Source organism: Populus alba, chromosome 1, assembly GCF_005239225.2.
Source record: "Populus alba chromosome 1, ASM523922v2, whole genome shotgun sequence".
Lineage (NCBI taxonomy): Eukaryota > Viridiplantae > Streptophyta > Magnoliopsida > Malpighiales > Salicaceae > Populus > Populus alba.
Window position 1 is genome coordinate 175,004 of NC_133284.1, and position 27,279 is coordinate 202,282.

The following is a 27,279-nucleotide window of genomic DNA, read 5'->3' on the forward strand; positions in this document are numbered from 1 at the left end:
CCCACTCCGCCACAACACAGCTAGCCTGAAGAGTGAAGATTATAATTATAATAACAATAAATGTTGCTGGCTTTGTTTTGCTGTTATGCAAGATCAGGAGGGGATGTTAGTAACTGTAACATACATGCATAGATAGATAGATCCAAAGAAAGGAAGAGCAAGAAAAGGAAAAGCGATAAAGAAGACGAAATTTAAAAAAAAAAAAAAGGAAAAAGGCAAAGGAAGAAGAAGATTGATAGATGCCCATGAGGCTTAAGGCCAAGGCGCCTTTTCTCCTTCCCCTTCTTCTTCTTGTTGCGATTCATCTATTTGATATCTATTATCAAATCATTTTCTATTTTGTATGAGAGGACGAGACAGAGATGTTGTTTTGTAGCGGCGGCGGCGGCGGCGGATGTTGTACTGCCGCTCATCTCTTCAAACACTGGTTTCAGAGTTGGCTTCGCGATTACGACTCTCTCCAACATTTGGCCCTAATTCTCATTTACATTCAGGTATTTCTTATTCCAATAATTATAACTTACAAAAAAATAAAACAACAACTCATTATCATTTTCTCTCCTCTAAATCTTTTTTCTTCTTATTTATTTCAATCCCAATTTACTGATTAGTTTATTATGTATGTAGATTGGTTGCTCATTGATTGGATCCCTTGGAGCTTTGTACAACGGCGTCTTGCTCATTAATTTGGCTATCTCTTTGTTCGCCCTCGTTGCCATTGAGAGCAGCAGTCAGCGCCTTGGACGCACCTACGCTGTCCTCCTTTTTTCCTCTCTTCTCCTCGACATTGCCTGGTTCATCCTCTTCTCTCGCCCCATCTGGTACCTCCTTTCCTTTATCACCTCACTTTTCTATTCTACTCTAGTTTTCCTTCACCTGGTGTTTAAACAAGCAGCTTGGCCATTACCATTTCCCCCCTTACAAATTAGTACTCTGTTGCTGACACACACGCGCGCGCGCATTCCTGTTCATAACTATCTTCTCAGTTACTTCAAGGGGATCAACCCCCTATCCGTTTCTTCCTTTGAGGCTGATTGCCCAACAATAATGGCGATCTAACAAGGAACCGTGCAACATCTACTTAATTTTCTTTTCTTTTCTTTTCTTTTCTTTTTTGTTTTTATGGTTTTCTATTTTAGGATTATTATACTTAATTAAGGACTGCATGGGGGAGATTCTTCCTTTTGTAACATGTGTATTGATTGAAAGCATTATCTGTTTGTGCGTTATGTATGCAGGGACATTTCCTCAGACGACCGTGGAATGTTCTTCGTCTTTTCAGTGAAACTCACTCTGGCAATGCAAATCATTGGTTTTATAGTGAGGTTGTCATCCTCATTGTTATGGATTCAGATCTACAGATTGGGCGTTCCTTATATAGATAGTTTGGCTCCTCAAGAAGCTGATTTCGATCTAAGAAGTAGTTTTCTCAGTCCAACAACTCCTGCTGCTGTTGCTAGACAGTGCTCGGATTCTGATGTTGTTTTAGGGGGTTCCATTTATGATCCAGCTTATTTCTCATCTCTCTTTGAAGACGGACAAGACAACAAATGTCTCCGTGGGGTAAGCTATACCTTATTCGTATATCATTCTTTACTTGTTTAACTTGCAATTGATGGCTTTGATATCTTCACTTCCAACTGCTATATAAGCTTTCTTTTTTCATGTTTTTCTTTTATTCTTGCATAATACTTTTTTATGACGTAAATGACTTGCCCATAGACATTTTATGCCTGATTTTGGTTCAAGTGGAAGGGAGGAAATTGCTGGAGGAATAAGGCAGGAAGGAAATGGTGGCTCTTTTAATCCACTTTTTTGGATGCAAGTGCATTGATGGAAGGAAGGGAGAGGGTAACTTTTTTTTTTCTTTTCTCTGCATTATGATAGCCATTCCATCCAAATTTGGAAGGGTTAATATGTTGTCTTGAATGTATTAGTGACTTGGCTGAGTATAGTTGTGAATAATTTAGGAAAGCATTAAAAATAGAGTTCAAATACTACTGCATCTCTAATGCACATGTAAAAGTATTTAATGCCACATGTGATTGTTTTTAGTTGAAAGAAGAATATGTTATTAGGAGGAAGAGAATAAATGATCGCAGCGTGATGGAGAAGGCATCCTTCAAGGGAATAGAAAGGTGAACTTAAGAAAAGGGTTCACTAGTCACACAGGCTCCTAAAAGCTCCTAAGGGCATGTTTCATATAGAGGCTATTGAAATGCATATAGGGCAATGTTGAAAAAGATGATTTTGCATCCTCTCACTGCTATGTACATAAAATATTTATATGGAGACAAATCCATTCTATGACATCATAACCATATTGAGAACCACCATGTGAATTGAAAGCTTAACCTGGGAGGACTCCTTTTCTTTCCAGATAAATTGACCAAAGGGAAGCAGGGATCCAGGGCCTGAGCTATGTGAAGAACAAAAAATAATGAGAAAAATAGCTAGACCACGCCAATGACCGAACCCCACTGTAACACCTCAAAGAAAGAGTCCTGGAATTTCTTACTGTTTGAAATTTTGTGCTTTTACATCCATTTTCTTTCTTTCTTTCTTTTCAACTCTTATAGTCCTTTTGTCTTGTACATTGTAAGGAATGAAAAATTGTATCTTAATTTGCATGGTTTTTTATTTAATTATAGGATCAAAATTATGGCATTTGTGACAATGGATCTACTTCTAGTGCTGAAGCTTCTCAGGTGAAGGTGACTACGCAGAGCTTTACTTAGAGTCAAATTACTGCCCTTAAGGATTATGTAGTAATTTTGGCAAGAAATTTAATAGAATCCTATCAAATTTCTTCGAAGAGGGCATCTGCATCAGAACTTTTAACTGGATGACAACGTAATGTAATCTGGTGTCTGGGAAATGTCATGCAATACTCTGCTGGAGTGTACTGCCTTTAGTTTGTTAGGCTGCAGTCCTGTTTAGAATGCCTTGCTTCTTAAATTGTCTATGGAAAGAAGAATTTAGGCTACATCTGCCTTAGCAACCAGAAGTCTAGAGTTTTCTGATTTCATTGTCAGTTTCATCTTGATTTATGGTTCTAATTGCTTTATATATATATTTGAGCTCTTGGAAGTAATTTTTTTTATTTATTTTACATGTACATTTAGCTATCGCAATGGACTTGTGGAGGTGTGGTTTTTTAGTATTTAGTATTCTAAGTTATTATATCTATCGTATATTGCACATTCTGAGAAACTTGTTTAGGCTTTTGTCAACAAATTTTTCCCTGTTTCTTCTCTAGAGTAGAAACAAAATCTGGTCTAAGCCAGTCAGTAGTCCTCTTCGATCTATTCCTGGCTGGATGGTAGAATCCAAGGGAGGGCCTGGGGGAAGTCAGGGTACCTTATTTAACTGTCAGATGTTTAGGCTGATTCAACATTGACCCCTTTCGCACCTATATATTCTGCTTACTTTTGTCCCTTCTGTATATATTTTGCTTGCATCAGTGACATGATTCAAATATATTATTCACCAGAAGTGTTGATTGGGTGGATGGCTTATAATGGATGCAAGTTTAGGTGTGGTCAAATGGAGATATTTGTAGAGTTTTATTATACTACTAAACGGCAATGATGTATATTTGATAGGCCAACTCATGCTCTGGCTTTGCTTGCTGTGGGCCTGTTGTGCTGCATGTGCCCAAGTGTTAAGAATAAATATTTATTCCGCACTAATTAGAGCTTCATGGGTTTTCTGTCATATAGGCAATACTGTAGCTTAACACTACTTTCGGGTCATTCATGCAACACATTTTCTGAGTTGGTTCAACTCATTTCAAATAAGAAAGTTGTTGTACAGTTATGATCCTCTGAAGTGGCCAATCCCAATACTCAAAACTCATGGTCTTATGATGAAGATGGTTTTTAAGTTGCCGGCTTTGCCTTTGTAGTTGTTTTTGTGATTGAACTACCAGTTTTGAATTCCTTATCCTGTGCTGCTTGGATTGTTAAATAACAGTCTACTGGTATGCTATTTTGTGTTGGTTCTGACTAGTTTTAGCCTTTGCAGGAGGAGGGTGCAACAGGCAAGCCTCAAACTGTTTGAATCGCGTTACAGATTTGGGAAGATTATGGCTTCATAGTCATTCCCCATACTAATTTTTTTCAAAATTCAAAGAATTCCCTTGAGCTGGGGTATGCGGCTATTTTTATGCTGGGGTGATACCTGTACAGCTTTTTATACCAGCCATTTCTTCTCGAGAGGATAGGTGCCAATCCCAAAGTTCAAAAGACCACAAGTTGAGCTTCTTCTGTGAGGGGCACAAAGACAGATTTGCTTCATGAGAAGCAGTTTCTGGGAGAGTATGGATTTGGCACTGGGGTTGTCGAAAGGTCCTCCTGACAAGGACTGAGGCCTACCACGAGGTAAGGGGTGCCGTTTTGCATGAGGCGAACTCGGATTGGCGAGGAGGATCTGGGTGTTCAAATCCCCAGCGTCATCTTATTGGATTATTATCGGTTAGCTCATCTCAAGGTGTTCAATTTTTGGAGACCGTAGTTTTCATTAACATTATATAAAAATTCATTACTCAGAGTTGGAATCAATTTGAGGGTTCGTCAACTCTCATTCGGGATTGGAGATAATCTATTTAGAAGAGTTTGGTTTTACGTGTTTTCTCGGCTTCAGCGATCACAGACAGCGTATATGTCCGCGCATGTGCGTGTGTTTAAAATGAGTTAATTTATGCCAACAAATAAATGCTTTGTGTGATATGATTATAAAATCTTAATTTAAGATAAAAAGGCTGCAAGGTGTTCTCTCGTGCACATAAAAAGTTCGTATAAATGACTTTAACAATTTAATCTCATAAATGTTATGTGTTTTCCTAAGGAAAAGGTTATCACCACCACTAAATATTAGTTATTTAGTCTTCTATTTTTGTAAAAAATAAAATAAAATAAAATAAAATAAAGTATCAGACTGAGTCCATGTGACCCTTAGGTTATCCACCGATTCCAATCAAGTTATTCTTATCATTGCTCACGTCGACACCACACGGATCAGGCTAGAAGGATTCAATTCATTAAAAGAATTAGTACAAGGACCAAATCCATAAGATTGGAAGAGCAAGAGGATGAATAGTGCTATCAACCGCGCCGTATTAAATGACTGAGATTGTCTGGTCCTCTCCTGGTCTGTGGAGTCTGGCAATGACAAATTGGCAAATGACAATCTAAGGTGGCTCTTCTCCTTCTCCTTTCTCTTATTTTTTCTTCTCTCATCCCCTCAGAGTCAAGACGAAATACATATATTGATTGATTCTTCTCTTCACCTCACCAAATTTTACCATTCAACAATAAAGAATTAATTTTGGGTACAAATCGCTAATCTTTCTTTGATTCTCTCATTCATACATGAATGTAATATAATGTGCTGTGTGTTTGCGTGTCAAAGTCGACCACTTCCATGTTTTGAAAGTTCGTTATGTTGTTGGGTCAAATACAATGTACATAATATTCTGTGTTCCTTCTTCCTGCTCGATCTTTCCAGATCCTTGTGCTGCCTCGTAAATTTGCGGGCTTCTTATAAATCCTCCCTCTTACCGGCCTTTTTTTCTTTTGTTTTTTTTCCTCGTAGAAGCTTTGCTAATAAAAAAAACAAAACTATCATCTCTTCTTGAAGAAGAAGAAGAGGAGGATTACAGACCACGTGTGATTTTGGTGTTTTTCTTGTTTGGTTGGTTGGAGATTTCTGAGTTTTCCTTTGATTTTTCATTGGTAAGAAGATCTCTTTAATAATCTCCTTTTTGTTTGACTTGTTTGCTTTGTGGGGATCTTGTCCCAACAATTTTGTTTTCAAAGATGAACCCTTTATCTTCTAATTTCAAATTTTTTAATGGGTTCTTACAAACTTTTCATTTGGCAGAGATCAGTTTTATTACCAGTGTTTTGTAGATCTTGAAATTTGTGCTTTGGTTTTGCTAAACCATGAGCTTTATCCTAAGAATGAATAATGTCATATGGTGGTATTTCTGTATTACATCAGTGCGTCCCTGAAAGAATTTTTTTTTTTTTTTCATTTAATTTGTCCTGTGAAAATGGGCTACTGATTTGGTTGCTTGCTTGTGCATAGCTTTACTTGTATTTGATTTATTGCTTTGGTTGTGGCAGAGACATTAAGAGAAGGTTGTGGTTATTGGTGAAGGAGGGAGATTAAAAAAAAATGGAGGAAGCAATTGCTGCACGGTACTGGTGCCATATGTGCTCTCAAATGGTGAATCCCGTCATGGAAGTTGAGATCAAATGCCCTTTTTGCCAAAGTGGGTTCATTGAAGAAATGAGTAGTAACACAGGGGATAATCAGGTTCCTGATTCTGAATTTGGATCTGATCGTGCCCTCTCACTTTGGGCTCCAATCTTGCTTGGCATGATGGGAAATTCTCGTCGCCGTAGAAGGCTTAGAAGGATGGAGTATGAAGAAGGTGAGGATGACAATGATGATGGTGAAGCAAACCTTGGAAGAGAGACTGAGTTTGAGCATGAAATTGAATCATTCATAAGGAGGAGGAGGAGGAGCAGAAGAAGTTCAGCTACAATACTGCAATTACTTCAAGGAATTCGTGCTGGAATTTTGGCATCTGAATCTGAGAACTCAGAAGGAGATAGGGATGGGGAGAGGGTCAGGGACAGCGACAGAGAGCGTGTCATTTTGATCAATCCTTTTAATCAAAATATTATTGTTCAGGGTTCTTATGATTCAAACAATGATGAAAACCAGAATCAAAATCCAATCGGGTCATTCGGTGATTATTTCATTGGACCTGGCTTGGATTTGTTATTGCAGCACTTGGCAGATAATGATCCCAATAGATATGGAACTCTGCCAGCTCAAAAGGAAGCCGTTGAAGCATTGCCTACTGTGATCATCAAGGAGCCTTTGCAGTGTTCAGTGTGCTTGGATGATTTTGAGATTGGCTCCAAGGCAAGGGAAATGCCATGTAAGCACAAGTTTCATAGTGGCTGTATATTGCCATGGCTGGAGCTTCATAGTTCCTGTCCAGTTTGCAGGCATCAGTTGCCTGCTGAAGAGTCCAAGCTTGATTCTGAGAGAGCTAGAAATAGCAGTGATCGGAGGGAGTTTGAGGATACTAACAGTGAAAGTAATATTAGTCATGGAATTAGTGTTGAAGAGGGAAACAGTGAAGAAAGAAGTGGAAATGGGAGAAGTTTTTCCTTTCCATGGCCTTTCAATAGCTTGTTTTCTTCTTCATCGGGTTCACAATCTGGTGGAAACCATCCATCCTCAGCAGCATCATCCTCTCCAGCGAATGCACCTGGAAGCTCTTCTCAAACAGATGAGAATTGAATATATTTTCTTAAGTTGCCATATTAGCTTCTTGCTCTCCATGTTACTTGAAGCCTTTGCTTATGTACATAGCATCTTACTGAAGGTTGGATCTCGGAAGAACAAATTGTGTTTCAATCTCTCTGGTTTTCGTAGATGTTTTGCCTTCATGAAAATCTTTATTTTTCTGCTGTTTCACTTGTGTAATTATTTCGAAAACTATTTTGAATGGCTCAATAGCAGCGTTGGTTTTCTCTCCCCGGTGAGTGAATGGACTAACATGAATGACATAGTGGTATTGATTTCTTTAGCCCAGTCAATGAATGGCTCGAGTGTACTGTTATTTGTTCATGGCTCAAGTGGAGTTTCTTTCTTCTTGTTTGAAAATGGTAGTAATCAATAAGAAGGGAGCCATATGATATACAACGGGCTCTTTGTAGATGGTCTTTGTTTGTGTGAAAAGCCGTGCAGGTGCTTTTGACATTTTCGTATCAAAAGCATCAATAAGATCCTTTTCAGCAGCACCGCGTCCTAAAGGCATATAAATAACCAAACGGAGCCAAAGCTTTTTTGAAAATAGGCCATGACTTGGTCACATGAGCTACAAGCTGCAAGGCGTGTTGGTTTTCCCAATCACTTTGAACTTGACGAAATAGAAAACAAATCCCCTTTTGAGCTTTAAAATAAAAGGGGGTGTGACTTGATGAAGGTTTTTAAATACAGTATGTATCAGTTCAAGCTTTCAGCATTGTTTGAGTTGATTTGCCAGGTACATGATGAAAAAATCAAAGGGGTGGATTATCAGGCTGGAAAGATCTGGCCGAGACAAGGAGATGGTCCACCACTTCAATTACACGCTGGAACCCGTCCTCTTTTTCCTGCTAGCATACGTTAAACCCATGTGAATTGCCTCTTGTTCAATATTCTGTTTTGAATTATAGCAATCTCTCTCTTTGTATGGACCGTGGAGTTTTTAATTTATTCCGAATTCCAATTTCTAGAAAGGTGGAGGAGAAGTCTTCTTTTGGGCGGAGGGAGCTTCCACCCGTCGGGTCACGGATCCCGTGGCAGATATGGCAGTTTACTCACTCTTCAAGTATTCAGACACCAGCATCTCTTGATAAATTTTGCCAAGATGGAAGCCAACTTGTAGTTCAATACAACGAAATAAATTGAAGAAAGCCTAAGAACTTCAGAATTGTCAGCACTTATGGGAGCTAGCATCTCCATCCAAAAGGCAGTACACCTCTTGTGGTTCAGAAAGATAGTTTCCATGTAAATGAAAGATCTGTGTGCCTGATTGAAATAAACTCATACAGGAATGAATGATTCATGCTCTCAAAGCTTGAAGGTCAAACTTCATAACATTCCGCATGCAAACAGTATCATATGACAACAATTTGGTTCCATGGCCAAAATAAATAACAGGGTTCCATAAGGTCAAAACTTCTAGCAACCAAATTGTAGCTCGAGGATACAAGTTTCATACCATGAGCTCAACAAAACAGCATAAATAATAATCGAGTTTCTTTCAGTCCTAGAAAAGAAAAGGACGGAGGAAAAAGAAAGGAAATAATGAAACCAGCCAGCATTATTAAAAGTATCCTTTCCGTCCATATTCATGAGATCCCCCCCAAAAAATGAAAGTAGAACAAAAGGTCAGTGTACCCAGTCATCACTTCACTGTTATAATCTTGATAACAGATGCAGTTCCAACCCGGTGCAGAGCCACCACGGGATCCCCAGTCCTGCATAGTCCCTTCCCCTTGGCATGTTGAAGGGAAAAATCCAAAGCTTCTTCTGTTGTCTCAGCATTTGAGGCTTTAGCAGATCCTGCATATAAAACCGGCACTAACCCACGGAATATAAGGCTATGCCTTGCAGGAGCTTCATCACTGCATGTCCAATCAAAGGAATCAGTCTGAATCTCTGGGACAACCACGGACAAAATGGGTATGCCCGGTCTGTATTTAGCCACCAGTTTTGCAGTACTTCCTCCCCTGGTTAAAACCAGTATAAGAGATGCTTTTACTGAATTGGCAGTTCTAACAGCAGATGAGGCCAGACTCTCCAATGGGCTCATGGGCACAGGTGAGTGTTCCATAGTTCTTTTAAAGACATCTCCATAATCAAGCGTGTTTTCAGCTTCTATGCATATTTTGGCCATGGTCCGAACAGCAAGTTCTGGATAAGCTCCAGCTGCTGTTTCACCACTCAGCATCACACAGTCACTACCATCAAGAACTGCATTGGCAACATCAGTGGCTTCTGCTCTAGTTGGTCGGGGGGACTTGATCATGGACTCCAACATCTGTGTTGCAGTGACAACTGGTTTTCCTTGGATGTTGCACTTGTAGATCATCACTTTCTGAGCAAGGAAAATTTTTTCAATTGGGATTTCCATTCCAAGGTCACCACGTGCCACCATAAATGCATCTGAATTTGCTAAAATATCATCGAAATTTGCCACTCCTTCTTGATTTTCAACCTACCAAAAAAGTTTCAAAGGAAAAATAAAATGACAATAAAACATCATAAAGCAACCATCTAAGCAACAAAGACAAGTGTTTAATTTTAGAACAATTATTTCATAGGCATTAGCTCAAAATTTAAATGTAGATGATGACCTTTTCTACAAGTTGCTCGCATGGATTCTATCTCCTAGTAAGGTTTGGCTAACAAACAATACATACTCATGCCAAGCAAAATAGTGAAAAGCACACATGCTAGTGTAAATGCCTGGTTCTGACTGCCAATAAAACCAGGTAGAAATTTTTTTTTCTTCTGTCTTAATGTGATCAACATACCTTGGACATGAGAAGGATGTTCTTAGAATGCTCTCCAAGCAACTTCCGAACCTCCACAAGGTCTGAGCCTTTACGAACAAAAGATAAAGCAATCATATCAATTTTATTGGGAACCCCCCAAGCCAATATATCTTCCTTGTCCTTCTCTGTCAAGGTTGGAAGATCCACTATAACTCCTGGGAGATTAACATTTTTTCTCTCACCAAGAGTAGCAGAATTCTCACAGCGACATCTAACCAAACCAGCTTTTGTATCACAGGATAATGCTGTAAATGATATCGTGCCATCTGCACAAAGTATTACCATTCCAGGTTTGACATCCACGGCCAACTTTTTATAGCTCATGCAAATCATTTTCTCATCACCCTTTAAGCTATAGTCAGTAGATATGGTGATTTCTTGACCCTGTTTGAGCTGGATGGGTTTCCCATCCTTCAGGAAACCAGTACGAATCTCCGGTCCCTGTGAACAAAATGAACAAAATAAGTGCTGTTTTTAAACCTATTAATTTAAACAAAGAGCCTGACTTGGAACTAAAACCTGACCCTAGAAATGGCTAAATGATAAGCAGCTTTAGTTAGCACGAGGTGAACATACAAATGAATAAATAAGTAGGTTTGCACAAAGTGTTACTGATAAAATAAAATCAAAGTTTTCCACTATCTTTGAGAAAAATATAAAACCATTAGTGCAATATGTCCACACTGGTTCATTAAGGATTTGGATGCATTTTCACTAAACCTGTATTCTATCTTTAATGACAGCATTCTGTCTGGCCCCTGCCCCCAATTTCTTTCTTAGATGTGAAGAGTTTGAATAATGAAAACGAGTTTAGAATGGCTGATTACATGCAAAAGAACATTTGCTCATTACGGATGATGCTTCATGCTCTATTTAGCTTCATTCTATTTGATTTTCACTGGTGTACTACTAAAGACAATTACTAGTAAGAGCGTAACCTCCAATTATAATTTAGGATGAACAAAGTTGCCAAAAACAGTTGCATTATGAAGTTCCACTTTATATTGCATATCACAAACAAGAAATTGATTAGTGATGCATAATTAGCAGCTTCATAGAGGATATAAGCCCAAAAAAACCAAGTATTATCAGTCTTATGCCATGGGCTATTTTTGATAGTCAGGCATCGCCTAGAATGGAATAACAACTTCCATAGTTAAGAGAAGTTTTTCGCAAAACAACAACAACAAAGCCCTTATCCCAAACTAGTTGGGGTTGATTATATGAATCTTGAACCAATTTTTACCCTAGCGTTGACAGAGGAAGCACAATCTGCTTGCTACTAAAATATGGCACACTCTTTTAAAATCCGAGGGAAATATTGTTGAGAAAAATATGAAATGATCTCCACCATTTAATTAGCACATGAACAAGCCCCACAAACTTTAGAGAAACACCATAGCCAAAAAAAGATCAAGTAACTGATGAAAAAGGCTGCTACAGACATGATTCAGTCATTTCTCAGTCCGTACTTGAAAGCTGTAGCGCAGCAAGTAAACTCAGTTAAGGCCCACTTGGCGCAACTTAGTTTGTTCATTTCTGTGATCAAAATAAAAAACATCTATCTTCCATAGTTTTCTATTGAGCCAAAGGTGTAAGAATGGGTCAGAAATATATAGTCACGCCCTATTCTATGTATAAAGAGAGTTTTATTGGAGCAAAACTAAGAGAAATCAACACACAGTAAAATCAGGTGTGATATTTCTTTCATGTTTTCGGTTCAGTACTGAAATAAACGGGTCAAAATGTTCTCTTAACTCAAATTCGGGAAAACCAAAAACAGCAAAACAGATTTGAGAATAGAAAAAGACAAAATCCAAATCCAAATGGACCAAAAGCTCCAAACTTTGGCACCCAAAATTACAAGAAAGGAAAGGATATGAATGATGGTGTAAGTGTACAAAAGGACAGATATAACAAGGAAGAAACAGACATACACAACCTTTTTGCACAGGATCAAACAAACAATTAAACAGACTCCCAAAAAAAAGGGATCAGAAATGAAAATAATCACAAGATCAGACAAATAAAAACCAGTTTCGAAAATAAATAGAAAACAGCAGAATCAGACAAGAAACAAGAAACAAGTAATAAGGTAGAAGAAATGAAAAGCCCAGATGGGAAAAAGAAAACCTTGGTGTCAAGCATGACAGCACAGAGAATGCCAGTATTGACCATGGCGGCCTTGAGATTATCAAGGGTTTCTTGATGATACTCATGAGATCCATGAGAGAAGTTGAAGCGAGCGACGTTCATGCCAGCCCTCAAGAGTTTTTCGATCATAGGGACAGATCTTGATGCAGGTCCCAGAGTACAGACGATCTTGGTCTTCGGCCTCATCTCCATAACTCCTGCTGCTGCCGTCACTGCATCTCCTCCACCGTTGCTGGCCGTCATTTATTTGTCAGGAGGACTAGAACAAATTTAGGACTTGAAGTTTTAGGAATTTCTCTCTCTGTGGTTGTGTTGCGTGTTATACCCAATACTACACACTAACTATATGTATATATAGAAATGACAAATAGAGAAAGAAGTGGATTTATGGATTTTTTTTATTTTTATTCTTGGAAGGGTTGTTTGGCAAGATTATTTAATTATTTGTTTATATATGAAGAAACCAAGAAATGGGAGGAGCACAATACATATATCTTGAGAAGCAAGACAAGTTTAGGAATATCTTCTTTTTTCGCTAAGGGGTGTGTGTGGTTCGATTTGTACGATGGTGTAGGGCATGATTTTTGCCCTTTGGTAGGTGACGGTCACGCCCCTAGAAATTTGGTTATCACATGTACAAAACCATCGGCTGCTTCTGCCACCTTCCCCCTCCCTCTTGCTAGCTTCTGCTTTGAAGGACTCTCTCTCACACTAGCTCCATCCAACTTAAGATGTTTTCAATTCACGATTTAAGTTTCTCCTTCATTGGATTAAATCATTTACTCTTCAAGAGTGGATGTAAACCAGCCATGCAGATTCACAAATCAGACGTCAAGAGGACACCTATGAAGTTGTTCATATGTGAATGGGTTACGTATAGGAGACCTTTATGTGATTTGATCAGCAAATTCTAATGAATGTAGATGGGAATGAGTTTGATTCTACGAGGGAACGTGCGTCCATTTCCTTGTAATTAATCTAATGGCGGGGGTAGAAATCCACGGATATGAAAAACGAAAGAAAAAGAATGGATCTACTATTCCAATTCCATTTGACTTTCAGAACAGTCACGATTCAGAGGGTTAGGCCACTTACTTTTTCTTTTGTTTTTTCATGGCTCTATTGGCGTCACTCCACCAATACATCCTATTGCCCTCGTGCTTGATTAGTAATGACCCGAAGCACAAGCTGTTTGTAATTTCCCACAAACCAAACTGGCCCTAGGACACTGCGAAAAGTAAACGAAGGAAAGGAGAGAGAGAGAGAGACAAGGCATAGATTAGAGGGACAGGACATCAATCCAAGCACAAGCACCGCACAACGTCTAATTCTCAATCTGTAGGCAACGAAGGTGGCAGATGTCATCAAAAAACGCTGGCCATTTGAAACACAAAGGGGTCAATGCCTCTTACTTTGATTTTTTATTCATCTGGTCTCACCTCGACGCTCATCCTTACCCCACCATGCTTATTTAATTCAACAGTGATGACCAATCTCCAAAACCAGAGATGGTATTTGATCATAACTCATGCGAGGTTGAAAGAAATGTCTGCTTTAGTTTTACTCGTATCATAAACGAAAGACACCAAACACGAAAGTGATGATAACGAAGAAAATCATAGAGATCAATAGTGGAATCCTGTATAGGGTCTTGCTGAGAACAGCTGGAGTTGCATGGAATCACAAATCCTAACCATCCTTGTGCATCACGGTCACCATGATTTGTGAGTTTCAGGCACGGCTGTCCTGTCCTTTGCGTCGCCCTTGTGTTAATGATTCCATGGATTTTGGCACTTCCATGGCACAAAATAAAAAATAAAAAGCCACTGCTAGGGCAACATAAATGCTCTCTATTATTGTACTAATGATCCAAGCTTAGTTCAATAAAAGTGTCACTATATTTATCATTAGTTTAACTTTGCCAGACTTCGTCATGATTGCTCCCATGCCTCGACCCAACCTTCACAATGAATTCGACATGTTACACAAGGTGTGATCCAGAATAGAAAAAAATTCGGGAGCACTGTTCTAATACCGCTCAAAATTTCTCACTACCAACCCAAAAATGAATAGATGAGTTTTCAAGCGATCAGCATCCTCTAGAATGTTTGTGGTAAACTCATTCAGGCAAGTTAAAGTTCATCATGGCTCCGTGGCTGTTGTTTGTTCATCAACTCTAGTTTATTTTCCAGTTCCTGTCACATCCAAATCCATCAGAATGTTCAATGCAGAAAGTAAGAGTTCCAGTCTTAAAAAGTTTAATTACCTTAAGCTTTCCTTCTATGCAAAGGGCTGGGGTAGATAGCAATGCCACATACCTTGCACGGGAAGCTTGAAGGGTTAGCCAGCAATATAAAGCATATGATCACACACAAGAAAGGGCATAAACAGGTCCTTACTCGCAACGGCTTGGTTCATCTACATCTGTAACCTCATTATCCAGTCCGCATCTTAGCCTGACCTGTAAAAGGACATAAATCACAGACATAAAGACAAGGCAATAAGTCTTTTCTTCATTGTATTTTATTTCTATTTGCCTTGCAGCTCTTGTTTTTAGGTCAAAAGTAGATGTTGACACCAATCCAAGTGTGAATTTAACATCTAGACTGGAATGGAAAAAACAAATTATCTTCATTGACAGAAGTTCATATCAGTTTCACTTTCACTTTCATTAACAGTTTGCATAGTAATTTAAGACGTTGAGAGAAAAGAAAGGAAATATAAAATGAAGTTAAGAGATGAAATGAAGTCAGAACTCTTTTTTTTTTTCCCTTTCAACTAGCATGGACTTATGCCCAACACGTTTTCAGCAATTGGATTACTTGTTTCCTTATTTTCTTTTATCCTGGATGTTATTAAAAAAATCAAAAAGAAAGTAATTATGCCCATCACGTTCACAGCAATTGAATTTTTCCGTAACATGATTCAGCATGAAAGTGTATATACCTTCAAACTTCGATCAGGCCCATTCCAGCACTTATCCCCATTTGAAAAGACCATAACTCGGTATGAGTCCTCGAATTTCTCCCAGCGCCTTACCCAAAAGAAAGAAATTATCAGGTACACAGAGAATAAATACCATGTAAGCTAATCAACACCCAAAAGAATAAGATGCTTAGGTTCATCTCTCCCATGGATATCCAGGTTAAATGAAAGAATAAACAAAATGTTGCGAGCATCCCTAGAAAAGCACAACTATGCATGATTTTTTTCCAGATGATCCCATAATATATGAAGGAGGCAGGGAGATTTCTAGATAAAGAACAAAAAGAATTCCATAGACACATTACCCCAAACGAGTTGTTGAGTGGCCCTCTGACTGGGAAGCTTGTTTGAATGAGCAGACTTTGTAAACATACCTGAGGTGTGAATTTCAATTGTCAAAAGGTAAGATAAATCAGTGATCACAACTGAAACAGAAAAGGAATATAAACTAGCAGAAGCAAGGTTGTGAACTTGTTCTGCTTGCTCTCAAAACAGCGATCATAGAATGAATAGAACTCCTTCTCTGTTCCTGAAATATTAACCTTTACAGTTAACTAATAGAAATCTGCTAACGCCACAGGGGTGCATACACGTACAGCTTGTCAATACTAACCAAAATCATGTTCAAGCTTTTGCGTCAGCCTTGATATCCTTGACTGTATTTTAGACAACTTAGCACTGGACTCGTCGTATTCCTTTCGTACACGAGCAGCCTCTATAGAAGTCAAAAGGTAACTGGTGACCTGATTTTCACCCATTCATTTCCAACATTTAAGTTATTCAATAGTAACATAGTGTTTTAAAATTGACCTGATTTATCCACTGGAGCTTGGAATAATTTAAAGGCTTGTAGAATGCTCCTAAAGGTTTGCTGTATATTCTCCAACCAAGATGGATTACCTGGGGAGGTTGTATCTGACAACAAGTACCTAATATCAGCTCCTTAAATAAAAACAACTGAGCACAAAAGGCAGTGGCAACAAACAGTTGCAAACCTGAAAATTCAACTTCATCATCAGGGTCAGATTTATAAGGAGCATCATCAACATCATCGTGAACTTCCTCTTCATAAGTCTCATCTACATCATCTTCTCCATCAACATCATCATCCTTGCCAGTTTCATCAGCAGTTTCTGAAGCATAGCCATCATATTTCTCATCATGCATGTCATGGGCCATCTCTTCATGGTCTCCATGGTCGTTGTCCTTTGTATCCCTAACTTCCTCAGTCTGCTTCTCTGAATTTCCTGTCCAACGAGAGCCAACAAGGCGGCCCAACTCTTCCTTTGACAATCCTTTTGCATCAGTGGATTCATCCTTCTCCTGAAGACAGCATTTAGAGAAACCACCAAAGGTAGTCAAGATGGTGAGCTTCATGGGATTATCATGCCATAAGCAAATCATCAATCAAGAAAAGTATGATGAGAGACAAGAGGGTTATCATGCCTTATGCAAGACTGTAATACCAACTACTGGTTGTATATTTTAAACTTTTTCTAGAGAACTTAAGGAATGGTGTCCAAAAAAATCCAGGAAAGGGGTGATTCCATGGTGAACCCCTCATTAAAATGCAATTATAAATGAGCCAGCCAAGAACTGTACTAACCCCCATGTGAGAAGGTCAAATGAAGAGCTAAGGCTTGATATATGAATCCCCAATCAACAAAATATGGGAACAGGATAAGTATCATGACACTACTCTTTTTTACATTAGCAAGGGGTGGGGTGGGGTGGGGTGTGGGGATTACCTCTTCCATAGGTTGAGCATGAGACACCTCATTTCCAGCATCATGGCCAGTTTCAGGCACAAGTGTAGACTCATCCTTGATTTTTGTGGTGACAGGCTCTTCATCCTCTTGTCCCTCATGCTGTGTTAACAAGGAATGGCATGTTATATTTTTGACAGTGACTAAGCTGCCAAGACAGTGTAGCACCACTTTCCAGGAGTAGTAAATGTGTACAAATGCACTCTTTTTTACCTTCTCCACTTTGCTAACTGGAGATCCTTCAATTTTGGAAGCATCACCACTTTCATCTTCAGCTCCATGATCAGCAAACTCGTCCACAACATCCTATTAGAGATTACAAAACTTAAAAAGAATTAGCTACAGCATTGAGTTATGAGTATCAATTTCTTCAAACCAAGTCAGTCATCTTTCAGCAAGCATTTTGTACATGGGGATACCTTACTCATTCAAACAAATGGAACATTTAAGGATATTGGAGAAACCTCTTTGCAAGAGTAGGAATACACCTATTCACTTTTCTATCAAATCAAGCTTTGATATTTATAGCTCATTTTTTTAATTTATGTCTTAAAAAAATTAAAATGATGGTGGCGTCAGTGAATTTAGAATTTCTGTATCAAAATATGTAATGGATATGCAAATGCAGAGAAAAAGATTGGGATGCATCTTTCAATTTTTATATGGGCTAATTTGATCAGTTTATCAGCAGAGTAATTAAGTTTGGAAGAGAATTGCTGAGCAGGTAAGGAATGCGCATATCTACTTGTTCAGACCACTCCTATATGCTTTTAGAAGATGTTATAAAGAAAAGCACTTTAAACATCCTTGACAAATTATGAGAGTTTGAATGTGTGCATGATCACATAAAGGTTGATGAATGATGAACATCAAAATGAGACAAACAGTCAGACCTGATATGCAGGAGAATCATCCAAAACACCAATTTCATCGTGTTTGTTTTCCATATCTTTGTCTTCATTGTCGATTTTCTCCTCAGCGTGGCCTTTTTCTAGGTTAGCTCCCCCCTTAATTGCACTTTTTTCCCCATTGGCCTCTTCTTCAGCTTCTTTCCTTTGTTTCTCTTCCTTTTCTTTCTGCAAACGTTCTTTCTCTTCTGTCTTCTCTATCTGTTCTTTAAGCTCTACATCGGGAGGTAAAGCAGAAGAACATTTACACAATTGTTAACCCCACACGTGAAGAAACGTACAGAAACACCCAGGTGTTGTTAGATATTTCAGTCTATCTATGTTTACAATGCTCAAATCTTCTTCAACAAGCCGAACAGACTTAAAGTTCAACAGTACAACATGGAGAAAAATTACACACCTTTAAGCTGTTCAACAAGTCCTTTTAGTATCTTCTCCTCATTTTTTAGCTTGGATAGTTCAGTCACATCTTTGGCGAATGCCATTTTTGCTTGTTCAACTTCTTTTTTTCTCAACGCAACCCCTTCCTTATATGTAGCAATCTTTTTCTTCAACTTATCTCTTGCCACTTTGCCAGCTTCCCAGCATGTATTTGGACACTTAACTTGGCCAGCATACTCATCACTCCCATCACAACAATCTACATTATGAAGCAGTCAATACAAACTACAAGGAAGAAAAACAGAGAGAGAGAGTATAACAATACACATATTATTATTTTGTTTACATGTAGCATATGCTTACCACAGATGCCATCATTGACTCTGGAAGAGAATAAGAAAACGGGATCATGCCCTGCATTTCTACAATAGAATTGCCCACCGGGGCATGCTGATGTGCCTGCATTGCATCCATAAGATATATAGTAAAAGAAAAAGTAAGAATATACTAGTATTTTTTGAGAAAAGGAAGTTCCTTTTATTGTTTTTTCTTCTAAAGGGGGCTAAATGAGATATCTACGAGTATCAAGACAAACTTTTAATGGAAAATAGAAAAGGAAGAAATGCCCAATTGCTACAATGGGAAGATGTGTGAAGGCACGAGAGACATATAAGGAAAGAAGAAGCAAGAGAAACAGACCAGGCTCATCGGTACCATCAGGGCAATCACAGAAGTCATCATTGAGGTGAGCCTTGGTGAAAGTAGCGGATCCATCTTTACATTTTATAGTAGGTGATGATGTCTTGTAATAATTCTCCTCTGGGCATCCCAAAAAGATAAATAAATAAAAAAAGTCTCAGCATGATGATGATGTTAGAAAACAAATCGAAAAACAACAGAGTTAGAAGATGGGGTAGAAAGGAAGGAGTGACCTTGAGGAGGGATTCCAAGAAAAGGGTTAAGTGGAACAACAGCTGATGTAGCAATGGAAACTGTAGAACATAAGAGTGCATAAACAATCGGAGGAAATAATATGAAGAAGCTGCTGCTGCTCTCTCCTTTCATTGTTTCTTTTTTGTTGTTATTATTATTGTTATTATATATTCGTTACCCTCTCTGTGTATCGAACAGCAAAGCAAGAAGATTCTGACTCTGAGTGTGAGAGGGGAAGAGAGAGAGAATAATCAATTATTGTGTGAGCTCGGAATCAGAGACGGAGGACGATGGATGGCAGGCAGAGGCAGGGAAGGGAAGGAGTTGCTGAGTGATGTCAAAACGACGCTGTCTCCATTCCTTATATTTTATTATATTATTATCTACCACCCTAATTAATTAATGGCAATTATGTATAATACTGAAAATGAAGGGTTAGGTTACTGAAAATAAAATAAAATATCATTATCCATTTCAGTGAGAGGAGAGCAGAGAAGAAATAAGAAGAAAAGGAGGAGGTGGAAATGGAAGGAAGCTCACTTTTAGGCTGTTACAAAACCCATTTCAATTCCATCTTCTTCAACCCTTCTTCTTCTTCTTCGTCTCGTTACTGTTACCATTAATATTCTACGACAACTACTACTAGCAAGGCAATGTCAGATTGGTAGCCTCAATTTCATACCCACCAACAAGAAGGACAAAACAAGAACAACAACAACATACGGCCCATTCTTCCTCTACCATTCACATGCCACCGGTTGACAAGACTGGGAGGTTTTGCAGCCCGGCCGAGAGCTCGCTTTGTATGCCCCCCCTCGCGATCTCTCATTTGTTTTTCTTTTTTTCCTCTAGAGAGAGAGAGAGAGAGAGAGAGAGAGAGTAGTTCTTCCTCCTTGCACTCACTATCTAAAGCCTGCTTACTTTGTAAGAGAAACAAGCATACTGGGTCTTCATTTAGAGCCTTGGAGAGAAAGGGAAGAAATTACTACCTTAGGGGTGCTTTTTTTTTTTTGCGTGAAATATTTTACACGAATATTTTCATATCTTAGCATGTTTGTTTTTTGAAAATAAATAATTTACATAATAAAAAAAATTATAGTTAATAATTAATATCTTATTTGTAAGAAAATATTTTATATTCAAAAAGTCACCACCATTTTTTTTCACTATTGTCGTCATTTAAAAATTATTTTATATGTAATTACAAGAAAATATTTATTAAATTAAATATTAAAATATTTTTTATTTACGAAATATTTTACGCAAGATAAACCAGAATAAATGGATGCGCTAATTTGTATTTTTTAATTAATATAGGTATTTGGAATGATTTAAAAAAAAAAACAAATGTGAGGTTGAAAGTTGAAATTAGCCCAGCATACGGCCCATTCCGTATAAAAAGAAGAGCCGTAGGCCCCCTAGATGAGGTAGAACAGAAAGGCCCATATGTAGCGGCTGCAACAGCGCCCGGGGGTTCTAGGATTAGGGTTTTCCGTGCCCCTCCCTCTTAACTCTCAGCTATATATAAGAAGAGAGGCAGCAGAACTAGAAGCAGCAGCGGGGCTAACCAGGATAACACTTTCTGCATCTTTTTTTAGGGTTTAGCATACATGCTGTTTGATTGTGTTTGTTAATATGAATGAAGTAAAGCCTGATATTGCAATTCTTTGGTCTTAATGAATAGATTATTGGCCAAAGAATCTATCGTCAGGCAATAGTGATGTATATCTGTATGTATATACATGCATTCATTTTCTACCTTTAGCTCCGACTGTCCATTTTTTATCTTGAAGAAGTTGTTTTTAGGGTTTGTTGGTGACAAATCTTATTATATTTTGATCTTGTTCTCCTCTTTCTTCTTTGACCTGTCTCAAATTTAAAAATTTGGTGTGATGATGATGATGAACGATTAATTGATTGATGGATGATGATAAAAATCAGACGGATTCCCACTGATTTATACTATGATTACACAACCAGCTACTTCTGACACGATCTAATCTTCATCATCATCTTCAAGCACTTTTTTCTGTTTTTAATTATTATGATTATTATTAGCATTATTATTCGGGGGCCGGTGATGCAAGAAATATTTGCTACTCTTGATGGAGTTATATATAATTCCATTTGATGATTCCTATCCACCAAGATCTCTGAGGCCCTGATCTGTTTTTTTGTTAATCTTAAATACTGAAACTGGCTGATTTTACTTGATTTTGATTGCTCATCTAAGGGTGGTTTCGGTCTAATCTTGCCAAGGGATGACGACGAAGAAGAGGAGGAAGAAAGTTGTAGGGATGGATAACCAGAGAAAGGCAAGGCTTTTTTACTTTTATTTAAGCTTCATTCATGAAAAAAAAAGGTAAAAATGGCACCTTTTAAATGGGTGCAGATGAAGCTATTGATTTTCGAATTTATACTATTTTCTGATTCCTCATGAGTGTCTTTCCCTGCTTGATCAACAGGAATCAATGCTAAGTTCCTGAATACTGTCCTCAGCAGCCAGATCAGCCGAACGAATCCATAATTTAAGGCTCCCTCACCATTTAGTTTGGCTTCCCTAGAATTGGACTGGAAGGGTTTATTTTCATCATTTAGTGGATGGAAATTAGCATCTTAATCCTGGGGTTCATACATACGGACATCCGAAGTTAGCTTGTTAGCATGGAGCAGCTACACGACTGCCTTGCAACAAAACAAGAGACTTGACAGCCCAAATGGAGCTCGAACATTTCAAAACTTGATTTACCTAAATGAAGTATAAAGAACAGAAACAAAAACTCGACAAGAAAACATGGACTGGAAATCGAAATATAGGAACCAAAATACGAAACGGGTAATGCTAAAAACTTACCGAGGGTCGGTTTCGAATGCGTTGTGGAGAGCTGCACGTTAATGCCTTGACACAAGTTGAGAATTCAATGTTGTTTTGCTAACAGAAGCTACTAATCTTCTTCCACTCTTGCCATTCCCATTTCTGCTAATATTTTCCCGACACCAAAACAAAACTCTATCCAATCCCATAAAAAAAAGTGATGATATCCCAAATCCTTGAATGTTTATGAACAATGGTTAATCAAGATGTTCGAGAAGCAATTTTCTTAGCTCAAGAAGCATTAAATTAATGGTAAATATTCAAGTACATGTAAAAACAGACTTAATCAAGAAGATTTGAAGATAATTTAATCAGTAATTTTTTCGAGAAATGTGATAAATAATTTAAAAGAATGTTCTTGTATTTTAGGATAATTAATACTTGAAAGTAAATTATTAAGAAAAAACAATTATTATTAGGAATATTTTGAACCTTGTTTTCAAACAATGAAATTACTAAAAAATCACTTGCTTTTTATTATATTTATAGATATAGAAAGATCTATATTTATAGATATAGAAAGATCACCACCTCCATGAATGAATAATTCATGAAATTATTCTAGAGATAGTATTTTTTTTGTGCTGGATTTAGCATATTGCTTTAAATTTAGCTGAACACAAATATTTTGAATTTAGCATGTCACCTTACCTACGTATATTTCTTGAAACCAAACTTGCTAAATTTGGCATCCCACCGCACCAAGTATACATTTTTAATTGACAGCTTGTCTGAGTTTTGAATCTAGCATCCCACCATGTCATGATTGCTCCTTTGCCTTTTATCTTGTTATGTTTTCTTTTCTTTTATGGAAAGAAATTAATAGCTGCTTGGGAAATTAAAATTAATGGAATTCTTAAATTCCTAATTAGCAGGCATATTGCATATCCAGAACAGAGAGTCATTCCATGCAAAGACATTAAGATCCATTCATTGATTTTTCCTTCCTTTTCCATCTGATTGGATATTGTGGGACAATGCAAACTCACTTTACCACAGGAAGGGTGGTATTGGAGTTTCATTGGCCCGTTCTTCTCTGCCACTCAAAAAAATGTCAATTGCAAGCTGATCTGAATCTAGCCAAGACGTTAGTCAACTGGGAAGCCGCTAGGATCTTTTCAAGAAAAACCTCCAGCACTTCTGATGCTTTTAATCTTATAATAGCCTGCTGCTCTCAACCACAACCACACGGCACACGCAAGGCAAGGCAATCAATGAATCTTCCCCCTCTTGCAAACATTCCAAGAATAGAAGAAGATTATAGCAAAAATAACGATGGCTTGTGGTGATAATAATATTAGGCTAGAAAACTGTGAAGGAAGGAACAAGGAAGCCATAAAAGGGCATTAAAAGCTCCTCTTACTCAAATCTATTGCACATACTTTTCCACCCTTGCCAACCTAACGAAGGGGTTACATGACAAGGCAGAAAAGAACCAAACAGGAAAATAAGAATAACTATAGAAATTTAAGGGGAAAAAAAACAAATATCAAAATAGGAATATAATGGCCCTAAAGCAGAAAACCCTAAGCCCCCCAAAACCTATCATCTGCCATATTTCTCATTGCCTCTGATGCATCTTTAGTTTTACTAACCAAACATTCTCAGAATCATTCAGGTCTCCATTGGAATATGCAGTTCAAGTATGTTCTTAGCTCGAATCAGAGACATTGCCCAGAGACTTCTATGAACCATTTACCAGCTCTTTCTTTTCATCACTTGGCTTTCCATCCCATACCTGCACTAATGCACAATGAGACAGCAAAAGTTAGAAAGTATTCTCAAAGACAGTGGAAAGAAACCATAAAAATAATCTAAAAAACAAGAAAAACATATGGTGAAGATCAAGTGCCTGTTTCTTGAGCTGCTGTTGCTTGGCCTTCTTCTCCTGAATCATCTTCTCCCGATCCTCATAAAACCCAAAATCATCTAATATGCATGTTTTGCTGCTATGTTCCTTGAATATCTTTATCATTTCAAGCCCTTGCTCTAACTTGACCTAAAATCACCAAGAGTGCACTTTACAATGAAAAAGATGAGGGGAAAAAACCAACAAAGAATTAAACAAGCAACTATAACTACCTCTTGAGTGTCCCTGCTGTTGGTTACAGGTTTGTTCTCATTGTTTTCGAGGGTAATATGCTTCAGCAAACTGTTGGGAACATCCTTCACAAAGTGCCACTTCACAGGGAAATAGCCTGTCCACTTGTCTTGTTGCCAATATTCCACACTCTTGTCAAAATCAACTCGGCCCGTCATCTCTGCAAGTCCCACAAATTGCCCACTAGTATTGACCTGGAAAATAATTTAAAGAGAAAGCTAAGCCCATAGCCATTGACAGTTGTGGAATAATAAATCGGAAAGATTGATAGCATCCCTATGCTCACCGAAAATAAAAGGAACACTGGGCAGCCACCAGATTTCTGCCCAGCTTCTTGATATGCTGCATCAAGCTTCTTGTTACCATTTGGTGTGCTAGCCCAGACATTGTATTTAATGCACTTATGCACATCATCCTCGCTGTATGATTTAATAATGAAAAATTTAGCATCAGCATATTCCACTGGGAAATCTGCTTTGTTATATTGTTCTCGATCAGGAACCTCAGTTGTCTTATCCTTCTCCTCGGCATTAGTATCACTTGATGGCACACCCTGTCCCTTGACTGCTGTGGAAGGAACAAAACCCTTCTGGTTTTTGAAATAGCCCTTGGCCCTAGGTCCTCTGTTCAGCTCATTCAAGCCATCAATATTCTCATTGCGAAAACCAAAATAACCATTGCCTTGCCCCTTGGGTTTATATTTGCTGTCGATAGGCAACCACCCTTGACCATTTATTCCTGCATTATAACCACCAGATCCGAAGCCCATGCCAGATTTGAAACCATTCCCATATTGACCATAGAGTTTGTTGGAATACATCCTATTCATATATCCATGAGTTGAACCCATGCCTGATGCCAGACCGGGGTGCTGCCATCCCTGACAAATCAAGCAAAATCATCCATGAGAAAAAATACACTATAAATGAATGTTTGTAATTGGAAAAACAAGGAATGTTCACAAAATGAGTCTGAAAATATTATGAAAAATCAAAAGTCAAACACAAATCTTAATATAGCCCAAACTTTGATATACAGGTTACCAATCAAAGATGATATTATAGAAATGAAGAATCAGAGGGTAGACTAACAATGACATCAACTTAAGTTATCACAACTTGAACAAATAAGTAATAGAATGAAGGAGAAGGATTTAACCAACTGAATAAGTTTATTTTTCTGAATCAAAAGTTAGTTTATTTGAGAAGGATATTATGAGTAGGTTATGAAGAATAAGTTGGGAGACACAATCCAGAATCACCAATTTAGTAAAAAATATGTAATAGATGGAATGTGGAAGATCATAGATGGCATACCATGAAATGAGAATTTTGATGGAAATTCTGATTTCTTGAAGATGGAGCATTGCTAGCCTTTGAAAATGAAGAAGAAATATCAGTGTTCCTATACAGGCCATCGGAAAGTACAGAACTATCCAGCAACGGGATATCAGGCTGTAACCTATCAAAACAAGATCTCAGATCCTTGTAACCAGAAGCAGGAATGCCCTTTGTATAACTACCCCTTCCATATGAATTTTGATACTTAGGTTTGTAAGGAACTGCACCATTGGCTCCTTTAACATCCCCACCATTTGCAATGCCATTAGAATTCTCTTTACCTGTTTCCACAGGCAAAGACTTCTGGTCAGCAGCTGTTGTGATAGAAAGATCGCCTTGTGATGGGGCTACGTGGCTGGGGATGAAGGGCTCACTGGTAGGAGTCAATGGCTGGAAATAGGGAGTAGGATATTGGTAGTGCTGAGGACCATATAATTGACCATCATTTCCCATTGTAGGAACTGGAGAAGCTGCTGGGGAATATGGGCCATAGGGTCCATACCAATAACCATGAGGATACATAGCAGATCCGTTTCCCTAAAAACACAAAAAGGCACATTAGAAAACCAATTGCTTAGAAGAGAAAAGAATCTCTACTTATCGAAGAATAACAATGACACTTCCATTTGAAACAACTATCAACCATACAGATGTACTCACAGAAGTCATATCTACTCCTTCTGTATTCAGATACTTTGAGTAGTCGTCCCACTCGCCAGTTCCATTATACCCTAGAAGACCAGCAGCGAGACATAATTTATCAAATTTACATTCATCTCTTAAAGATATCACGGTAGGAATAATTCAATACAGAAAGCATTTGATATCAAAATCCAATAGCATTTCAGCATGTTAAACTCACCACCATAGTAGTACGAGGGATAACCATTAGGAAGATAGCACACAGTTGGATCCATGAAGTTGGATAGCGCTGGGGTCACAGACCGGTCACTTGGCTGGATCTAGTAATAACCAAATTAACAAATATAAGCACAAGCCTAAACCAAAGATAAAGATCTAAATTTAAAGGCTGAAAATTACCTTGTTGGTGGGCTCGGGCATGTCTAAGGTTTTTGTTTGTGAGTCTAGGGATAATTTCTGCAGCAAATCTGAGGTTTCTATGGAAATTAAAAGTAAAGGAATTACATATGTTCGAAATCATTATATTTTAAAAAATATTAGGAAAAAAAGTCCCAACTTTGACTAAGAAAAACCAAGATATTTAGAGAAAAAAAGCACATCACCAAGAAGCAAGCTTTCAATAGACAAATCAAGCGAAATACAGAAAACCAAATCTCACAGTGTGAAATTCAATTCACTTGTCCTGCATATATGCCAAACAAATCAATCTGACAAAGGCATAGCTATCAGTATAGTAAAAAAACACTCGAAGACCATCTCAAGTTCAACAAAATCCCTGAAAAGGAGGCTATAAAACAAACCAAAAACAAGAATCCAGCAGATCAAAAGCAAAAAAATAATAATAACAGAAAACAGCAGCAAGCCAAAAGAAAAGGAAAAGCTCAGAAGAGTAAATAAGGATACGTTCAGCAGAAGATGAAAGGGTAGCCATGATAGATCTTGGGAGATGATAAAACCCTTTGGTGGGTTCAGTTGATAGCCGCCAAAGGTTTGAGCTTTTAGGGTTTTTGGGGGAAAGAGGGTTTTTTCACTCTATGTTTGTGATTCAAATACCTCCAGCAGGA

At 38.0% G+C, this 27,279-nt stretch overlaps 5 protein-coding genes and 2 non-coding genes across 26 annotated transcripts; 4 read left to right on the forward strand and 3 right to left on the reverse strand.

Annotated features, from left to right (window-relative positions):
• The first annotated feature begins 65 nt into the window (after nt 1–65).
• Nucleotides 66–4,625, forward strand: LOC118032739 (uncharacterized). Of its 8 annotated transcripts, none has more exons than XR_012171404.1 (6): nt 66–494; nt 628–821; nt 1,239–1,563; nt 1,750–1,851; nt 2,381–2,714; nt 4,027–4,625. XR_012171404.1 is itself a non-coding variant. In XM_035037528.2 (5 exons), exons 1-4 carry the CDS (start codon nt 363–365, stop codon nt 1,804–1,806), a joined length of 708 nt encoding a protein of 235 aa, XP_034893419.1. In that variant the 5' UTR covers nt 66–362; the 3' UTR covers nt 1,807–1,851; nt 4,027–4,625. The 8 variants fall into 8 exon arrangements, 4 of the variants coding, with proteins under 4 accessions (XP_034893419.1, XP_034893416.1, XP_073269024.1 ...); XR_012171405.1 differs by having other exon boundaries at nt 2,652–2,715; nt 4,025–4,625; XR_012171408.1 differs by lacking the exon at nt 1,750–1,851 and having other exon boundaries at nt 2,381–2,482; nt 2,652–2,714.
• Nucleotides 4,626–5,043: 418 nt separating this feature from the next.
• On the forward strand, nt 5,044–7,560 carry LOC118032736 (E3 ubiquitin-protein ligase SIRP1). Of its 6 annotated transcripts, none has more exons than XM_073412907.1 (3): nt 5,138–5,196; nt 5,596–5,735; nt 6,129–7,560. In XM_073412907.1, the coding sequence occupies exon 3, from the start codon at nt 6,181–6,183 to the stop codon at nt 7,321–7,323; it is 1,143 nt and encodes a 380-aa protein (XP_073269008.1). In that variant the 5' UTR covers nt 5,138–5,196; nt 5,596–5,735; nt 6,129–6,180; the 3' UTR covers nt 7,324–7,560. The 6 variants fall into 6 exon arrangements, with proteins under 6 accessions (XP_034893410.1, XP_073269008.1, XP_034893411.1 ...); XM_073412912.1 differs by lacking the exon at nt 5,138–5,196 and adding an exon at nt 5,209–5,332; XM_073412916.1 differs by lacking the exon at nt 5,138–5,196 and adding an exon at nt 5,209–5,332 and having other exon boundaries at nt 5,596–5,667.
• Nucleotides 7,561–8,692: 1,132 nt separating this feature from the next.
• On the reverse strand, nt 8,693–12,726 carry LOC118032735 (pyruvate kinase, cytosolic isozyme). The gene is made up of 3 exons (XM_035037517.2): nt 12,264–12,726; nt 10,110–10,571; nt 8,693–9,790 (listed from the first exon to the last, which is right to left on the reverse strand). The coding sequence occupies exons 1-3, from the start codon at nt 12,525–12,527 to the stop codon at nt 8,978–8,980; spliced, it is 1,539 nt and encodes a 512-aa protein (XP_034893408.1). The 5' UTR covers nt 12,528–12,726; the 3' UTR covers nt 8,693–8,977.
• A 1,371-nt stretch (nt 12,727–14,097) lies between these two features.
• Nucleotides 14,098–20,252, reverse strand: LOC118032734 (glucosidase 2 subunit beta). Of its 7 annotated transcripts, none has more exons than XR_004684699.2 (17): nt 19,257–19,681; nt 19,024–19,143; nt 18,688–18,783; nt 18,344–18,583; nt 17,929–18,158; nt 17,249–17,341; nt 17,018–17,137; nt 16,265–16,592; nt 16,080–16,184; nt 15,883–15,984; nt 15,741–15,798; nt 15,575–15,643; nt 15,231–15,318; nt 14,684–14,745; nt 14,551–14,602; nt 14,344–14,479; nt 14,098–14,244 (listed from the first exon to the last, which is right to left on the reverse strand). XR_004684699.2 is itself a non-coding variant. In XM_035037512.2 (17 exons), exons 3-17 carry the CDS (start codon nt 19,096–19,098, stop codon nt 14,417–14,419), a joined length of 1,809 nt encoding a protein of 602 aa, XP_034893403.1. In that variant the 5' UTR covers nt 19,099–19,143; nt 19,257–19,316; nt 19,798–20,251; the 3' UTR covers nt 14,098–14,416. The 7 variants fall into 7 exon arrangements, 5 of the variants coding, with proteins under 5 accessions (XP_034893403.1, XP_034893404.1, XP_034893401.1 ...); XM_035037512.2 differs by adding an exon at nt 19,798–20,251 and having other exon boundaries at nt 14,098–14,479; nt 18,996–19,143; nt 19,257–19,316; XM_035037513.2 differs by lacking the exon at nt 19,257–19,681 and adding an exon at nt 19,798–20,252 and having other exon boundaries at nt 14,098–14,479; nt 18,996–19,143.
• A 923-nt stretch (nt 20,253–21,175) lies between these two features.
• Nucleotides 21,176–21,252, forward strand: LOC118032757 (small nucleolar RNA R12). Its single transcript, XR_004684711.1, has one exon. It is a non-coding gene; the product is annotated as a small nucleolar RNA R12 (small nucleolar RNA).
• A 77-nt stretch (nt 21,253–21,329) lies between these two features.
• Nucleotides 21,330–21,418, forward strand: LOC118032753 (small nucleolar RNA SNORD24). The gene has a single exon (XR_004684709.1). It is a non-coding gene; the product is annotated as a small nucleolar RNA SNORD24 (small nucleolar RNA).
• Nucleotides 21,419–23,461: 2,043 nt separating this feature from the next.
• On the reverse strand, nt 23,462–27,272 carry LOC118032730 (YTH domain-containing protein ECT2). Of its 2 annotated transcripts, none has more exons than XM_035037506.2 (9): nt 27,119–27,272; nt 26,615–26,691; nt 26,436–26,529; nt 26,234–26,304; nt 25,550–26,110; nt 24,520–25,113; nt 24,215–24,427; nt 23,985–24,131; nt 23,462–23,870 (listed from the first exon to the last, which is right to left on the reverse strand). In XM_035037506.2, the coding sequence occupies exons 1-9, from the start codon at nt 27,144–27,146 to the stop codon at nt 23,817–23,819; spliced, it is 1,839 nt and encodes a 612-aa protein (XP_034893397.1). In that variant the 5' UTR covers nt 27,147–27,272; the 3' UTR covers nt 23,462–23,816. The 2 variants fall into 2 exon arrangements, with proteins under 2 accessions (XP_034893397.1, XP_034893396.1); XM_035037505.2 differs by having other exon boundaries at nt 26,436–26,535; nt 27,119–27,271.
• Between the last annotated feature and the right edge of the window lie 7 nt (nt 27,273–27,279).

What these genes read in the sequence shown, in the direction of transcription:
- LOC118032730 (XM_035037505.2), bottom strand. Translation starts at nt 27,146, where the DNA reads ATGGCTACCCTTTCATCTTCTGCTGAAC. An exon ending in TGCCCGAGCCCACCAACAAG is followed by an intron (nt 26,536 to 26,614) that starts GTAATTTTCAGC and finishes GGTTATTACTAG; the next exon opens with ATCCAGCCAAGTGACCGGTC. An exon ending in ACAGCAGGGACACTCAAGAG is followed by an intron (nt 24,132 to 24,214) that starts GTAGTTATAGTT and finishes TGGTGATTTTAG; the next exon opens with GTCAAGTTAGAGCAAGGGCT.
- LOC118032735 (XM_035037517.2), bottom strand. Translation starts at nt 12,527, where the DNA reads ATGACGGCCAGCAACGGTGGAGGAGATGCAGTGACGGCAGCAGCAGGA. An exon ending in CTGTCATGCTTGACACCAAG is followed by an intron (nt 10,572 to 12,263) that starts GTTTTCTTTTTC and finishes TTTTGTTCACAG; the next exon opens with GGACCGGAGATTCGTACTGG. An exon ending in ACATCCTTCTCATGTCCAAG is followed by an intron (nt 9,791 to 10,109) that starts GTATGTTGATCA and finishes CTTTTTTGGTAG; the next exon opens with GTTGAAAATCAAGAAGGAGT.
- LOC118032739 (XM_035037525.2), top strand. Translation starts at nt 363, where the DNA reads ATGTTGTTTTGTAGCGGCGGCGGCGGCGGCGGATGTTGTACTGCCGCT. An exon ending in CTCTTCTCTCGCCCCATCTG is followed by an intron (nt 822 to 1,238) that starts GTACCTCCTTTC and finishes TTATGTATGCAG; the next exon opens with GGACATTTCCTCAGACGACC. An exon ending in ACAACAAATGTCTCCGTGGG is followed by an intron (nt 1,564 to 2,651) that starts GTAAGCTATACC and finishes ATTTAATTATAG; the next exon opens with GATCAAAATTATGGCATTTG.
- LOC118032734 (XM_035037510.2), bottom strand. Translation starts at nt 19,389, where the DNA reads ATGAAAGGAGAGAGCAGCAGCAGCTTCTTCATATTATTTCCTCCGATT. An exon ending in ATGATTCTCCTGCATATCAG is followed by an intron (nt 17,342 to 17,928) that starts GTCTGACTGTTT and finishes AATCTCTAATAG; the next exon opens with GATGTTGTGGACGAGTTTGC. An exon ending in ATGCTCAACCTATGGAAGAG is followed by an intron (nt 16,593 to 17,017) that starts GTAATCCCCACA and finishes TGCTGTCTTCAG; the next exon opens with GAGAAGGATGAATCCACTGA.
- LOC118032736 (XM_035037519.2), top strand. Translation starts at nt 6,181, where the DNA reads ATGGAGGAAGCAATTGCTGCACGGTACTGGTGCCATATGTGCTCTCAA.